This window comes from Amblyomma mixtum, chromosome 7 (assembly GCF_055824585.1).
Source record: "Amblyomma mixtum isolate Tamu chromosome 7, ASM5582458v1, whole genome shotgun sequence".
Lineage (NCBI taxonomy): Eukaryota > Metazoa > Arthropoda > Arachnida > Ixodida > Ixodidae > Amblyomma > Amblyomma mixtum.
Genome location: NC_143018.1, coordinates 12,798,133 through 12,815,479, shown reverse-complemented (window position 1 = coordinate 12,815,479; position 17,347 = coordinate 12,798,133). Strand labels below are relative to the sequence as shown.

Here is a 17,347-nt window from a genome sequence, read left to right as displayed (position 1 = left end):
TAGTACAGTACGGTACACTGTTAAAGGGAACATGCTATCGCGTGGCTTCCACGCTTCGCGTAGCACCACCGCCGAGAACTTGTGGGAATTGTCGGCACAAGACGCATGTGTAGTAAGCATGGCGGCTACTCTTTCTGCGCATTCGCCTCAATCCGCCCATTTTCGCCGCATCTAGGCAGCAGGGCTTCGTGAAGTGCGGAGGTCACGCGATCGCGTGTTCCCTTTAACAGTGGACCATACTGTACATTGGCACTGTAACTGAGCATCACATGTCGCGGTGACCATTTCTGGACTGCGCTACAGCGGCTACATCGAAATGTTTTCCGTGATGAATGAAAATAAGCGGTCTTCTGACGCTTTCTTTTATAAAAGTGACAAGATGCCAACCAAGCGAGAACTACTACAAGAGTGCGGAGCGGCACTGAACTCAAGAACTCATAAAATGCGAAACAGAGGTTTTATTTTATGTGCTGGCGTGATTCTGCAAGATGTTTTTTCTTCAGCAAACACAGCGAAGCAAGATGACAAAATGACTGAATTATTCTTGTAATACCACGGTATGTGGAACCCGCTGTTATCCCCTGCGTAGGTTTGTGAGAGGGTCGAGAGGGTTTCTGCGAGAACGCTGCGTCCAATGCGTTAACGAGAGTGCTTATCATCGGACAATCCAATGGGTGAAAAAAAAAGGCAATTATATAGAATTGGAGATCTACAAGCGCTATGGCATTTTTTTCTTTGTTCCTCATAGCCTTCTTCGAAATAACATGCACCTGGCAGCGCAAACTAAATGTCTATTTAACTGCTGCTGCAAGTTATAAGTTTTAACTTTTTTTTCATTTTTGGGGGTGGGAGCATATAAATAAAGAGTGAATTGTTTAACATGCTGTTTATCTGCGAAAGGATGTCGCTACTTTTTTGATATTTCTCTGCACTTGTTACAACTGGGGAAATCTGTTGGCGACACGACTCAAGACGTACTTGCTCAAAAGTACCGCTGTTTCTACAATAATTACAATAAACGATTAATGCTAGCAGAATCTCGGTCACTACTACTATTTTGTTTTGTTTTTTTGTTACTGTGTTGAAAACTTCAAAAATAGTTGCTTCGGTGTGAACTTTTCACCGCTTTTAGATTGCCGATCCATATCTACCGAAATAACCCGCAATTCCTCAAGTTGTAAATTATTTTTACTCCTTTTCTCTGCCTATTTCCTTCTCAATGCGACAGGCGTAGGCGTATTGATGTGAAGGTCCAGGACATTGCCCAAACAAAATTCAGGGGGCACTTTGACTGTCTAAAGTGGGTAGAGGCGGAAGCGTTTTCCGCACCACCTTCGCTGTTTCTGTGGCACTGGTGGCGTCACATATAATTGAGTACTAATTGATGACAAATCACTAATCAATGGTTAATTACTGATTAATGCCTGAATACTAATTAACTGCTAATTAATGACGCTTAAGCTTCGCCTTTAGGAGTGGAACATGACAGCGCGTTGTAGCTCCGGTGGTGGAACGCCACCACCCGTTCGGCGCGATGCCTTGCCCTTTGAACGCAACGCTTTTTGAGGAAAGGAAATGGCGCAGTAATTCTCTCTCATCTCGGTGGACACCTGAACCGCACCGTAGAGGAAGGGAGGAAGTGGGAGTGAAAGGAGATAGATAAAGAGGAGCCGTAATGAAGAAGATGAAAATTGTATTTGAGGAAAGGAAATTACGTAGTAACTGTCTCACAAAATTCAGGGGGGAACTTTTTTGACCTAAAGTGTGGTCACTGATGTGTGGTTAAGATGTTAAGCTTCGCCCCTAAGAGTGGAACGCGACAGCGTCTTGCAACGCTGTCCATCGAACGCCTACGCCCATTCGGTTCTACGCCTCGCTCGTCGGTAAATTGGTTTTTGAGGAAAGGAAATGTATCTGTCTCTCATTTGTCGGTGGACACCTAAACCTCGCCGGAAGGGAATGGAGGAGGATGAGAGTGAGTGAGTTAAGACACCGTATTCACTAGACGCGCCTTTGTTCATTCCAAACCATCGAGCTGGCATGGCGGAGTGGATAGCATGCTCGTCTCTCACGCCGAAGACCGGGGTTCGATTCCTGAGCTCGACCAATTTCTTAATCGGTTTTATTTATTTATATGGCCTGACTAGTAAAGCTAATTAGTCTAATTGGGTAATTAAGCAATTAACTAAGCTCAGTCCCACTTACTTGGAGCATCACTATACGATCCCTTCAATTGGTTGCATGGTTACTAGCCAAAGTACAATTGGCCCCGTTTAAAATTCGCGCACTGTGACGTCCCGACCGTTTCCACCAATTGAAAAGCGTGACATTTTCTGTCGACAACTGCTGCTTACAACGATGAGACATTAAAGGCTTCCGCCTTAATAACTGCAAATGCAATGTGTCTAACGAGAAAAGCCATTCGATAAATTTGATTAATTGCCCCTGAGATTACAGTCCGTTTGCGCTTGGTAAAAAGCTTAAACACCGCGTGGCTGATTTCAAACATTCCGTCTCCAGAATCGCCAACCACAGTCAAACATCAGGGCAATGTGGGAAGTAATTTTTCCACCAGCGGCTTTTGCGAAATTAGCGTTGCGCTGATTTTGGATGCTGCAGCGCAGTAATTTTCGAAACATTACTCGGCGAGACTCCTGCTTTGCGCAAACGGCTGCGAGGCAAATATTATTCATCACGAATGTCGCCACAAACAATTTCATTCTGCATTTCTTCATGCAGTAACACGGGCAGTGTTGCAATAACTGGAAACTGGAACCAGTCAACATAGGCTGGAGTTGTTTTTGAAGCCCGGTCCTTGCGCAACGCATAGAATGATAGATGACCGACCCCGCTCGTTTCCACATACCGATTTTTTTTTCCCAGAGTCATGGAGGATGGCGGGTGTCAAGTCATTGTTCCGTTCCTGGTCTCGCATTCCCGACAGCCTTCAGTACACGCTCGGTATTTTAGTCTTCGCTTGAACTATAGCAGTGGGAACAGTTAAAGTTTCTTTTCCTGGTTTCGTTACACTGTAGGCTTTTGTTTTTAGGAACTGATGGTACGGAATCAGAGGAGTCTTATAAGAGCCTGAAAATGTCCGTGATAATCCTTCACCTCAAGCCAAACTTTTTAAAGAAGCCCCTTCCATTCTCACGTCCACGAGTCGAGAAGTTTTCGCTGTACTCTGAGCGTGTCTAAACTCTGACTGAGTATACGTATATTAACTGAGTGTTATATGTGAGGAAACCTGGAACTCCTGGGCTGCTGGAACTGTTTTTAAGACCTAAAGCTGATTCGTCTTGGCGCCTTCTACGAGAGAAACTCGTAAGTTGTGGCTAAAAGAAGAAATGAAACTTGCAAAACTGAATGACATTGGGATGGATTAGTGGGAAGGCAACTGCAATTTCAATCCATCGGTTTTAAATTGCAGTTGCTCGTTTGCAAAGCCCGTTGCTTTGAAGGAACAGAAGCGAAGAATGTTTGTCCCGTCCCATATAAGTCAAAGCGGAGCTATAATCTTTTGAATACATCAGCGGAAAAGAAGAGAAGTAAATTAAAGCATTAAGTCAGCAGGACTATGAATTATAACTGGAATCTACCCACTACGGTGTCTCAGTGGCTTTGGCAGTGGGCTACGGACCGCAAGGTCGCGTGAGTGAGCGAATCGCGGCCGCAGCGGTCACATTTCGACGAGGCTGAATGCATTAGTACTCGTGTGCTGTGCGATGTAAGCGCAGGACAGAGAATCCCAGCGGACGCGAAGTATTCTGGAAGCTTGTACTACGGCGTCCCTCGTTGCCCATGTGTCGCTGCGCAACGTAAAACTGCGCATAACACATACTACCGCATGACTGACACCTAAACGAAAATGAAAATTTTCGGGATTTTTGTCGCTTTCATTCGCTTGACGTCTAAACCACCTCCTCACCAGTTTCGTTTTTTTTTTAACCCTGGAACGCAAAACCATTGGACACAGCAGACTCATTGAGTTCTCGACGCCTATGTAGCGCAATTAAAAGCAGGCTAACGTCCCCACTATTAAAGTATGCCGACTTATTTTCCTAATGTCACAAACAGGCAGCCACTGCCGACACATGTTAGGTGCAGTCAATACGTGGCTGACAGAGACGACGACTACTCAATCAGTTCCCGATAAGTTGTCCCCAAGAGCGTTTCTGCAGGGCAAAAATCTGCTCAAAATCATGCAATGCTAAGGCTATTTATTTGCTTCAAGCAGTTCGGCCTACCAGATTACCCGTTTCGAAACGCATCAAAAGTGATGGGGAGCAAACTGCCCCTTTCACCCCCAACGAAAAAGAGAGAGGGTATCCTAAAATCCTCTACGCGGGAAGAAAACCAAACAACATGATTGATTGGTTTCGCTGCTGAGCAAACATGGGATCAGAGGAAGGAAACGTTGTGTACACTCTTCACACAGGCACCGTTATCAGCGAGAAGATTGCGCACTCAGGGCCTTTAGTTTATATCCATTTTCTTTCGGCACCCCCAGAGAAGCTCTTCAGTGACTGCTGCCCGGAAGCTTCCGTATCGCCCTGGAACTTCCTTTTGTGACATTGAGCTTCTCAATAACGTCATCATTTTTCTCCCCTCCATTCATGTCCCCTATCTCCCTTTGAAACATTAAGCCCCTCCTATATGCTGACACGTCGCCCCTACTTCCGGTTGTTAAACTTCAGCCATATCGCCCTGTAGCCTCCAATATTGGTCGGTGTGCAGACCGTTGCATGCGGTCGTCTATCACAAAACCCCCCACGGAAAATTAAGGGGGCACTAGAGCTCCACCTTGCGTGTATGATGTAACGACAGCATTAATGGTTATTTGCCACTTTCTTTCTGAAGTGATAGCTTCCCTCTTCTAGGTAAGCCCGGTATCGTCGTGTGTGGAACATGAGACCACCTGCCAGAGCTAGAGATGTGAAGGCTTGAAAAAAACACTGCAATTTTGGAAAAAAACCGATTTTTTTCGTATTTTTCAGACGAGAAAAAATGGAAAAAAACATCGAAAATTTCAGAATGCAATTTCAAGGTTTTAGGATTGCTTGCTTTCAGTTTGGGTTTTTGTTTTTTCTTTGAAAACCAATATAGCATGCATCGTTGAATGATTGGAGAGCAGTTGTCATCGCCGGTGCCAGGTAGTGCTTTTAAAATGTTCGGGCTGCGAGCAAGCGGGTTGAAGGCCAGGTCACATATAAGACCCGGACATGACTTAAAAACACAGTAATACTTGAACTCACGGCTGAAGTAGAACAAAATGACTGCAAATTCTATAGCGCTACACACATGGCATAATTAACACAAGCTGCTGTGCACCTAAGCGGTTTTAGCCAAATACGCCCAGCTTCTTGGCGACAGAGGCTGGGTAGGACGGCTACACAATAACACCTGACACTCTGGTAATACTAAACGAGATCAAGCGTGATGGACTCGCACTGACATCTAACAAAATGTGGAGTGACTTACATGGAGAAACGTGGAGTGACTTATAAAGTGACTTATAGATCAGTTTTCATGTTCCCATTCTCAGTGCAATAGAACAAGAAGTTTGTTCCACAAATATGATATATCTCCATATTCGCCTCAAGTGCAAATCATTATTTATCTTCTCGGTGCAATAGAACAAGAAGCTCGTTTCACAATATGACATCTATAACTGCATATGCGACTGAATTTCAGAGCATTATTATTGATCGTTGTGCTGTTGCAAATAAATCTGTTTTTGTCATGTTTTGCAAAATTTCCAATTTTTCGTGAAAAAAACCTTGAAAAAAACGGTTTCTTTCATGTCATTCAAAATTTCTTGAAATTTTACATCTCTAGCCAGAGCCAGGTGGTCCCCAGAGGGCAACCTGTAGGAGGCAGGTGGGCCGCCTAGGCCACGTGACCATGCGGCGTCATCACAACCTGCCCACCGGATAGTGACCAAACTGCCCGCCATGAAAGGTGGTAGTTAAATTAATGCTTGGTTCCTCGGCAAGATCAACCTGGGCCCCACAAGGCCCACCGCTAGGTGCACCTGCCATCGCAGGGCAGTGGCGCATCGCTTATAACCGCTGCACCACTGCGCCAGGAGGGGAATGAGGACTCCCAGGGACATATTAGTGTAAATTAGACAATGAAATTCTGCATATATGGGATTAACCTACAACGCCATTGAGTCATATTCTTAAGGCGGAGCATAAGTGTCCCCTCTTTTTAATTACCACATCTGATCAGCATATATGAGGAGTTACACTAAAGCACGTAGCAATAAAACACACAAGGTCTGCCCTTAACTAAGGCGAACGAACACGCCTCATTGACGTAGGAGTAGCGTGCTTAGCTCTCGGTCCAAGGGTAATCGGTTCGAATCCCAAAAAAATTACTCCAATTTCCTTTTCAGCGCAATTAATTTGCTTTACATTCTTGTCATAATGACATTTCATTCATGATGGGGTAGTCGCAATTTAACTCGAGGTTTGATCATTTTCATTCCACAGCTCAACGCGCGACGTCTCAGCCCTCTCGACCAGTCCGGAATTAGTGTGACAACATGCAGGTCTTTCCCTCTGAACGTCCGCTATAGCGCTGTCGCGTTGGAACTGCATGCGTATATATTGGCGTACAGCAGCCCAACCTAAATGTTCTTGCTGCTCTCACATCTCGATTCCGTGACCACGAGTACAAGTAGTGGGACTATTCGCATGTCAGTCTTACCAGGTTGGCTGGAAGGGTTTGGCTGTGATATTTGCTGTGGTCAGGCGGGACAGTTGGAGTGGAGTAGTAGTGTTAAAAATATTTATTGTCACAAAAGGAAGAGTTAGGGAGTAGGGGGATGGGGATAGATGTGGAGCTTCAGTGGTCGGTCTTCCCTAGTCCAGGATCCCGTTGGCCTCCGCCGCTGCCTTGGCCCTCGTCACCAGCATAAGCTGTGTGCTCGGGTCGGAGTCAGCCAGGAGGGCCTCCCACTGCTCTAGACTAGGGCTATTTACCTTTGGTAGTAAAGGGCTTTTTTCACAGCCCCAGGTGGCGTGGTACGTTGTGGCGTAGCCCCCCCACCACACGCACTCTTCAGGCTAGGACAGCTCATTGACGCTGCTAGTCGCATTTTTGAATGTGTCCAAGTACGGTCTCTTGGATGCTGGACTTGCCGCCGCTCTTCGGCCACTTCTTTCAGATGGACAGCGCACTTGGTTCTCCTCGCCACCCTCGGCGCTTTTCTTGCGACATCATTCGCCCGCCTTTCTGCTGCTCTAGGGATGCGTTCGGCACCCTTGGCCGCCTTCTCACATTTTTGTGCGCAGCAGAAGAAACTACCGTTTAGCATTTACTCTAAACACGAATACGCCTATATGAGAGTAAAAAGGAAGTAAGATGTCCCATAGCGAGCTCGCTTTAATAGAAGGGAGTTCGGACCCCACCGCAGTGGCTCAGTGGTTACGGCTCTCGGCTGCTGACCCGAAAGACGCGGGTTCGATCCTGGCCGCAGCGGTCGAATTGCGAGGGAGACGAAATTCTAGAGGCCCGTGTACTGTGCGATGTCAGTGCACGTTAAAGAACCCCAGGTGGTCGAAATTTCCGGAGCCCTCCACTACGGCGTCCCTCATAGCCTGAGTCGCTTTGGGAGGTTAAACACCTTTAAACGTAAACCTAGAATGGAGTTCTTTATAGACGACAGCTTACTCAGTTTTTACTCCTGTCTGTTTAGAGTTTACAGTCGTGCGCTCTTCTGTTCCGGCTTCAAACATACCCAACAATTCTGCCGCGAACTAATATGTTCTAGTGCTGTTGAGAAGTAGACTGATTATGCGATAAGATTGGTTGGTTGGTTGATGGGGTTTAACGTCCTAAAGCGACTCAGGCTATGAGAGACGCCGTAGTGGAGGGCTCCGGAAATTTCGACCACCTGGGATTCTTCAACGTGCACTGACATCGCACAGTACACGGGCCTCTAGAATTTCTCCTCCAAAGAAATTCTAGCCGCCGCGGCCGGGATCGCACCCGCGTCTTTCGGGTCAGCAGCCGACCACCATAACCACTGAGCCACCGCGGCGGCGCGATAAGATTGTTATCTTTCCTCTTTCCTCTTTGTTTGCTTCGAGCTGATTCTTTACACCACTGTACATTTCAAAATTTCACCACCTCCTCAATACTATCACCTCAGTCATCCGCTGCGCCAGCCACACGATATTGTCGGACCAGAACCTCCAAAGAGAGCTTCAAATCTTTTGTGAGATGTAAAACCAAGCACAATGCAACCAGTTTGTCATCAACTGACAGGCGAGCGCGAAGAAACGAGTTCATTGCAAGATGAGGAAAGAGGGTGAGGTGGGAACGTTAGTGTGGGGGAGGGGGGTGGAATGTGACATGCACCGCGCCCTGTGTGTCGTTGATCCGCAGCCAGCATTCGATTACCTTTAGTACGTACAGCATGCGAAACTAATCTATCAATCAGCATTAAACAGTCCCCAATCTTTCCTTGCACTATTTCCGCCTTTTCCATTTCGAGATGTGTCCTTGATTAAGTTTGTCCACCCCGAAACTTGCAATGGTCGAGAACACCGCAGCTGCCACTGCGCGAGCTCTCTCAAACGGAATAATCCGCAGAGAAGCGCTTCGCTCAAGCACAGTGCCCGCGGTAACACTCGAAACCAGACCCCCATACGGAGAAGAAAGCGTACCATTCAATCCACCGTTATTGGGTTAACGCGTCGCACACTATCGGTTTAGCGCGGTGTCACCGCAAATTCCGCCAACCCGAGGCGCATAAGCCGGCTGTCACTCATTTACGCCTCAGTTTCCCTTCTCCTCTCTGGTTCAGACGAGAATGAGAACGAGGAGGAGTAAGATAAGGGTGCTTTTCCCGTTTACGTGGCGTAGTGCTTAAACGTCACGAGAGTTTTTCGCCGCTCCTTCCGTACTCCCTCCCGTCAGGTTTACGAATACACCCTTCTGGGTCTCGAGCATTCTCCCCCTTCTCGTCCTCGTCTCGGCAAGATTAGATTAATACATTCAGAAGCGGGTTGTGCTGGGACGCCACAGAGGGGATCCAGGGCTGCGAAGTGCCGGAGGGACATCTGAGAATAAAGCAGCGGGCCTTGGAGACTGTTAACACAACTGACGGAAGAAACCTCAATGACAATGACTGCAGAATAGGGGATATTCAAAATTCCGCAAGTGCGCTTTCCCGCGTAACAATGTTGTCCCAAACAAGATGGCTGACCATGTGTTTCCATCTGAAACAAAGCAAGAAACACTGGCTTTTTGTTCGATTCTTCCAAAATACGTTTCTTACAATCTATCCGCACCTTTAGCGCCTGTCCTGTAGCCCACGTAAATCCTTTATAGCGAAGTCGGCCATCTTGTTTGGGGCAACATAGTTATGTGGGAAAGCGCACTTGCGGAATTTTGAATATCCCTTATACTGATCAAATAAAAACTGAGTGTGACCTAATAGAAAATGAAAGGCGAGGCAAGAGAATGGAACGAGAAGGAACCTTGCTGCTGATTAAGGTGCCCTAATTGAATTAAGTACTACATAAAAGCTGCGTGACTTAAGTGGCAGCTATGTGAAGTTTGTGCGCTTTTAACATAATAACGGCCCTCACGAAAGAAACGAATTTTGCTTTTATTACTGAGAGACCAAAACGAAGGAAGGAAGGAAGGAAGGAAGGAAGGAAGGAAGGAAGGAAGGAAGGAAGGAAGGAAGGAAGGAAGGAAGGAAGGAAGGAAGGAAGGAAGGAAGGAAGGAAGGAAGGAAGGAAGGAAGGAAGGAAGGAAGGAAGGAAGGAAGGAAGGAAGGAAGGAAGGAAAAGAAATATGAAAGAAATATGAAAGAAATATAAATTACAAATCAATGAAAGAAGGGAACAAAGAATGGAGGGGATAGATGTTTAAAAATATACAAAGTTTGATCTTTCCCTAAAATTCGCTACGCACGCTGCGTAGCGCAAGCGTACATTCTTCTGGTTGTTTGGTCGCTACGTTAATTCATTGTGCCACTGCGTGTTCGTGAGTAAACATGTGAGCATAGTGTCTGTATAAATGCTTCCATTAAATCAATATGGCTCCGAAAATGGGCCACAAATTTCGCGCGCCATTACAACCGTGCCCGAAAGCTCGATTCCAGTGGCATCGCCTCGGCCTGCTCGTAGTGCACACCCAAAGCCACTACCCGTGCTTTCAGCGCCCAAAACCATCCTCTCGGTATGGAACGGACGGGAAACGATCGGAAGACTCGCGATTCCGGCCGCATATTTATGCCTGTTTACTGCCTTTCTGTCTCTCGTCATTAACTCGTGGCCCTGCGGACACAGCATAGCCACGTGCCTTACATATAAACGCGCAAATGCATAACAGTTTCAGTTTCATGAGTTTCTCCAGTACGAACGTAAAGGTCCGGTGGGTGGGAGAACAAATACAGACAGAAAAGAACAGATATGGAAGTTAGAGAAGCGCGGAGATATTACAGACTGAACCTCAGCGAAATGCAGAAAAGGTCAGCACAGAGGAAACTGAAACAGCAGAAGTGTAAGGAAACGGGTACACCGAGAGTCATTTGCCGTCGCATCAATTACGCGTCTATGGCAGCCCTGACTCTCTGATGCGGCCGCTCGAGCTGAATGGCTGTGGCTATGGATGCTTTGGCGACACACCCTCTGTCTGCACCATTGGGCTTTGGGTTTCCATTGGGCCGTGAACCGCCGAAACAGCGCATTTCGCACTCAGGCACTGTGGCGTGAGGCATGCAGCAAACACATACAGCCGAAAAGTGCCGACCTGATTCGATAGGATCGATGACCTCAGAGCGCGCGCATCCGACAAATAGGAAGCAGAGGCCCATCGCTGGGGCGTTAATTGAAATTAATCTTTGCAGTGGGTGCACTAATAACATAAGCTCGTGCGTTATTTTTTATATTGCCTTTATTACCAAGGTAATGCGGATCAGCTTTATAAAAGGTGCGGCCTGTACAGCTCTAGCAATTTGGAATACCCACACCCATTGTCTGTCCACAGGGCTTAGAGGTACACTAAGGACAACTTTATCTAAAGTTTATTTTTAGTAAAAACGATTATAAGCCTATTCTTGACTACGCTGACCATTGTTCGGAACCATGCTTTAGTTGCAGTCTTGACTATACATGCCCCGGTATAGTATCGATATTTGAAATCAGTATCGTAGGTCTTTATCCTACGCTCATCCTTACCCGTAATGATGCGGAAGCATTAGATGACTTATCGATACGAAAACAATGCGCCCCTCAAAAAGTGGCGTTACAAAACTCGCGATTGGTCGAGGCGGTATGACGTCTTCGAAGCCGAAAAATACGAATTGTTAGCCAGTGAGAGTCCCCACTAGTACTTATAACTGCACCTACTACAAAGGAATAGAATAGGATTAGAATAGAAATAAATTAGTTCTAGAATAAAAGTGAAATAGAAGTTGAATAGAATTCAAAGGCTTTAGCATTGCTCGCACGTAAATTCCTTAAGTGCCGACTGTAAATTTTTCACACGCATGAGATGTCCCCCTGCACTCGTATACTCCGCGACATTCTGCCGTAATACTTATACGCATAGGATATGTGTTATATGCTATATTTTTTTTTTAGAATTTGGGTGTACGCAGGTTTCAGCACATTAAAATAATTTTGCGACCGCTATCATAAAATTTCACTGCTACAGCTCCAGAAAATTGAGAACAGAATATGAAGCCACCTGAGAGGGTAATCACGCATAGAAAAAAGAACCCATTTGGTGTGCATTATTGTCTTCGAGGTCTTCAAAAACAAAAAGTTTTCAAAACTTTGCAGATGTAATTAAATTTTAACGAGTCTTAGAGCGTCGGTCACAGGCTGGAATCGACAGATGCGAGAAGCTTGTTTGAGACCTGTTGGCCTCGAAATGATTGCACCAAGGTTGCCGTTTTCAGAATATCAATTTCATGATGAGTAATCAGTGTGTTTCGCGAATTTGATTTTGTTATTCAGAACACTTATAGGCATCATATTCGCTATAATGAACCATCTTTCTCATCGGTCTATAAAACAAGCCTCGTTTCGCCCATAAATTATGGGCAAAAAGGCAATACTCGAAAATCGGCGTCAAGAAAACGGCGCTAGGGGGGGATTAACTTGGACGTGATTTCACCCGATCTGCCGTTACAAAAAAATTTTTAGACAGTTTATAGACTGTTCATAGGCTCCTGTTATAAAGCCTATAGACTCTCTAAGACAAATTCTAGAGAACAGTGTATAGGCAATACAAATGGTATACACAGCTCTATAGACTATATTTATGGCCATACACTCTTAGTAGACTTTTGTCCGCAGACAGTTTGTAGACTATAAATAGACAAAAAGAAATATCTATAGGAAGACAAAAGAGGCTATAAGAAGTCTATAGACCATTTTTATAAAGGTGCCGCACGAGGACAGTCCTGTCTATCAGTCAGAGTTTCGTCGGCAATGCGTGTTAGCCCTAAAGCGATACATGAGCGCTGTGCGCTCACATTGGAAAGCCCGCTCAAACTCTGGCACGTAAGCTGCCGGCACATTCACGTAGTCTTCATAGAGCCTCCGAGTCTCGGCAGGGCACCTCAAGTAAGCCTGCAGCATGAAGAAGAACTGCGCATGCGACAACCGCCGTGCATCTGTGCCGGCACCGTCCACGTGTCGAGCTGCGTACCAGTCCTCCTGGGACATGGCCCGAATTACAGTCCGCAGCCCCAGGGACGCAGCTGTCAGGCCGATGGTTTCCTGGTAGTTGTCACTGAGTTTGCCTGCTAGTGGGCCACTTTCTCTCCGGGAGACTTCAGCAAAGCACTGGACTATCCAGTCAACGTTGACCTGTACGGCGTCGTCCCATTCGTGCCGAAGCACGGCTGACCACAGAATCTCAGCCAGACGCACGCCCAGCACAGCACTGTTGATGGGACTGGAACCTTTGTCGATGCGCACAAATCTACTCAGAGAATGAATAAATAAACGTAAATAAATAACTCGAGTAATCCATGAATGCCACCGCATCTGAGTTTCCAAAATATTGCTGACACTCATTGCAATCATTAAAAGTTAATTATTCACATTTGGTCATCTACGTGACTGACGAAGACCAATAAATTCAATTCTTGCCTCTTATTCGTATAATCTGGAGTGGAAACAGTGTTTGTGTACTGCTCATTGTTCGTTTCTTAAAAAAAAATGCGGTGCCTAATTTGGAACACCTTGCCTATGAAGAGAGTACAACCTCATTAATGAAGTCGAAGTCTCAACGGATTATTGAAACGAAACACATCTAGGAAGTGTGCGCAGAACGCAGCAATCAAAACAGAGCCAATACAAAATTAATGGTCTACTGCACCGCAAACTGAAATGGTCCTCCAATGAACCGAATAAATTGTAGGTAACGACGTACAGGTAGAGCTGGGAAAGAACTGGCGGTGCTGAACTTGCCCCTCCTTGCCTAAAAACATGGTCGAGAGACCATGTCACAAACAAGAGAAAGAACAAGCTTGCTGCTCGACAGCTTCCTTCCCTCAGACTCTAGCACACTGAGCCTCCTTTCAGCCCATCCTGCAAACATTCTGGCTGCGCAGTCCATTAAAGGTGCAGTGAAGAGGAATCTGAACTCGCCTTTTTGCCGCGGAAACTGGATCTACACGTTCCGAGCATTCTTAGAAACTTCGACTTACTGCCCTGTGTGGCCGATTTTTCTAATTAAATCGGATTAACGTGCGGCTCCCGCATTTCTCTTTTTTTTGTTGAATTCTCCCCGTACGGTGGGCGGAGTCGACCAACGCGTCATGGAGTGCCTTTCGGTCAGCTCCGTGGAGGCTTTGCTTTCGCTTTATTTTGTTTTTGTTTTTAGGTTTCCGTGAATAAATAGTTTCATTCGCATATAATACAGCCGCAAAACAAGCCAGCAGAAATAAAAATACGCTCGGACTATTTGCTACTACTGATTACTACGTATTACTCCGCCGATGGCAGAGCTGCGAGCCTCCACGGGGCTGGCTGAAAGGCACCCCACGCGTTGGTCGACTCCGCCCACCGTACGAGGGAGAATTCAAAAAAAAAGGCAGGTGCCGGACTTTAATTCAATTTAATTAAGGAAATCGGCCACACATGGATATAAGTGGAAGTACTTAAGAATGCTCGGAACGTGTAGATTGAGTTCCCGCGGCAAAAAGACGAGTTCAGATTCCTCTTCACTGCACCTTTAAGCTTTTTAGCAAAGAGCATTAACCCTTGGAAAGCAGCGTACCTGTAAAATGACGTTGGCACCTCCAAGTAAAATTGCCGCCCGGTGCGTATAACTGGATCAACTTCGCTGCTTTCAGGCAAGCCAAGCTCCTCGCGCTTTTTTCTGGTCTCGAACTGGAACGCTCGGCCTAATAGCATGTTGCGGGCAAACTCTGCCGGCGTTGCCTTCGGTACTTGAGCCACGTCCATATTTGTGGTCTCTGTGGTCAGGAGAGTGATGTTGTCCAGTAAAGTGCGCAGTTCATGGTACGTCTCGTCGCCAGCTCCGAAAACGAGAAGTGCAGAGGAGGCATCGAGCACGACCGCGTCCAGGACACTCTTGTATACATCCGCGACAACTTGTTCCTTCTCTCGCGAGCCGTATAGGTCCCAGTGCACAGCGTCTACGAGTGCCGTCATGGCGGTCGATAATGCTATGCACGCCCTGTGCGCAACACCAGGTACAGGATTAAATGCGAGGTATGCCCTGCCGACGGTGTGAGCGACGAGGTAGACAGCACCGACGCCCCAGTTCTTCCTGTCCGTGATTTCATGACGGAGGATGACCGTCTGGTGTGGGGCGAAGGAGTGGATCCGAACGTCGGCCACAGAGTCCACCCAGGTGAGGATGGACAGCGCTGGGGCCAACTGCTCGGCGGGCCATAGTTCTGACACATTCGCCATCACGTAGCGCTTTACGACGTGTTTCTCTGGGTAAAGCGAGTGAAGGCGCTCTGCGAAGCTGCCGATGTCATCAATGGTCAGCCTCGAGGAGTTGGTTTCTTGCTGGGAGGCGCCGTCAGTCACCGGCCTACTTTGACCTCCGTCGCGGTTATAAACCATTAATGCTGCCGCTACACACTCCTGACAAACTAAGTGCATCTCGTCGTCTAATTGTAGGGCCTCGTGATAAAACAGCAACGTCCCATCAGAGCTGGAGTACTCAATGTCAATCACCGACTGGATCTGGTACCTCAGGCTGGTCGTCAGCAGGAAAGCCAGAAGATTCGGCTCACTTAGAGAAGCCAGCATTTCCGAAAGAGCCACGGCCATCTCAGCAAAATAAACAGGAACTTCGCGGCCGTCCTGGTCTCGATGCGGCTTTGCAGTCGAAGCGGCCACGCAACTCGAGTACAGTTCCTGGAGGAACGTCCCCGCTCTACTGCTGCTCAGCGGAGATGAAGCCGAGGTGAATCTCTCCGCGGTTGCAGTGGCACCAGCAGCGATCATTTCTCTGAGGCCCTTGAGAAGCATTTTCGACCTTCCGGTGCCGTTCTTAACGACGTCGGTGCAAACGTAGGCGTAGAAGTTGTAGCACGGTCTGAACGTGTCGTTCAGGATGTCGACCATTTGGCGACCTTCCGAAGGGCAGCAAAGGGGTGGAGTGTGCAGGGTCCGGGCGGTGCTTCTTGTTCCCAACACCAAAGCAAGGGCGAATACGGCCAGCAGGAGTGCGCCGGCGACGAGTGAAAGCACGACACGCACGACCACAGGTCGAGAGAACAATCGGTGCCTCTCGCCGTTTCCACGAACGGAGACTTCGTCGTTGTTGCTCGCCTCAGGTGGGGAGACCTGGTCCTGGCCCTGCTCCTGGTCGTCCATCATCATCTTCTACTTCGTCACGGCGCGCACGTTCCCGATCTGTTCCCGATGTTACACTGTTCTCGAGCGCAGAAATGATGATGATGATGTCCTCAGGCTTAATAAATTTTGAAGACGTTAAAGTGTACGTCATGTCGCGGGTTCAAAACATAAATTGTAGAGAATCCTGGGAAGCCCTGCTGCGGAGCGAGGCCCCTGCTTCACAGCAACAAGCCATCCGCCTGGCGGAAGAAGCCGCGAGGAATCAAGACCTCTTCGCCTGCTTCTAATCGCGGAGGTCCCGGACCCCGTCACCAAGGCCTGCGTGCCGGGGACGGGGAGCAGGGGGCTTCCTTATCTGGCGGAAAATAGTTATCATCATCATCATTACCAAAATTGAAAAATTACCCAGGTGGTCGAAATTATTCCGGAGACCTCCACTACGGCACCTCTTTCTCTCTTTCTTCTTTCACTCCCACCTTCCTCCCTTCCCTTACGGCGCGGTTCAGGTGTCCACGGAGATATGTGAGAGGGATACTGCGCCATATCCTTTCCTCAATAACCAATTATTATTATTATTCGACAGCTGAAAAATCGTCAGCCCTGTGGAATGTCCTCGGCACCATGTAAATTTGTTTTTTGTTTTTTTTTTAATGTGAAAGAAGAGCCAAAATATCAAAAACGTGCCATTCAACCTGAGGACATCATCATTGCTTGGCTTCTCGGTCCCAACGAATGATTCCATTTTTTGAGTAGATCATGAAGTCAGAAATGTTATGCTGCAACTACTGCTTTTCGTTCGGCACAGATCTTGAGTGGAATGTACCCAAAATTTAATTTGTACACCTCCGTGCTGCAGTCATCAAAAACTAGGATAATTCATTTTTAACTTCATCTAAGACTGGCAAAATTACAGCGTGAATTTGATTCCATGTTGCCAAGAATTAACCTCGACGACGCTGAAGTAGCCCGAACTGTACCTTAAAGTGCAATTTAAGATATCCATTCATTCATTTGACCCTCTGACTAAGGTATCAGCAAGTTCAACGTGTCTAATTTGGTTCAGCAGCTGCTAGGCTGATGAAAAGTAATTTCGATACTTTTAAATCTTGCGCTGTTTTATTGCTTCGCGCACAATTTTGGACGCCAAATGAATTCTTATTTATTACAAACTCAAGATTCTAAGTTCTTAGTGACTAGCATAGCGTGACCCTATCGGGGAGGGGCACAGGAGAATAGACCGTAGCCTATGGACCGCCTATATACGAAAGGAAATTGAGGCAGCTATAGACCTTAGTCTATAGGGAGTCTGCAGACCATCTATAGACAAAAGGAAATTGAGGCAGCCATAGGCCTTAGTCTATAGAGAGTCTACAGACGAGAGGAAATTGAGGCAGCTATAGACCTTAGTCTATAGCGAGTCTATAGACCGTCTATAGATAAAAGGCAATTGAGGTAGATATAGACCATTGTCTATAGAGAGTCTATAGACCGTCTATAGACGAAAGGAAATTGAGACAGCTATA

At 46.9% G+C, this 17,347-nt stretch overlaps 1 protein-coding gene across 1 annotated transcript; it reads right to left on the bottom strand.

The window, feature by feature from the left end:
- Positions 1 to 12,391: 12,391 nt before the first annotated feature.
- LOC149335056 (uncharacterized) lies at positions 12,392 to 15,845 on the bottom strand. Its single transcript, XM_089553731.1, has 2 exons — positions 14,263 to 15,845; positions 12,392 to 12,960 (listed from the first exon to the last, which is right to left on the bottom strand). The coding sequence occupies exons 1-2, from the start codon at positions 15,843 to 15,845 to the stop codon at positions 12,444 to 12,446; spliced, it is 2,100 nt and encodes a 699-aa protein (XP_089409857.1). The 3' UTR covers positions 12,392 to 12,443.
- Between the last annotated feature and the right edge of the window lie 1,502 nt (positions 15,846 to 17,347).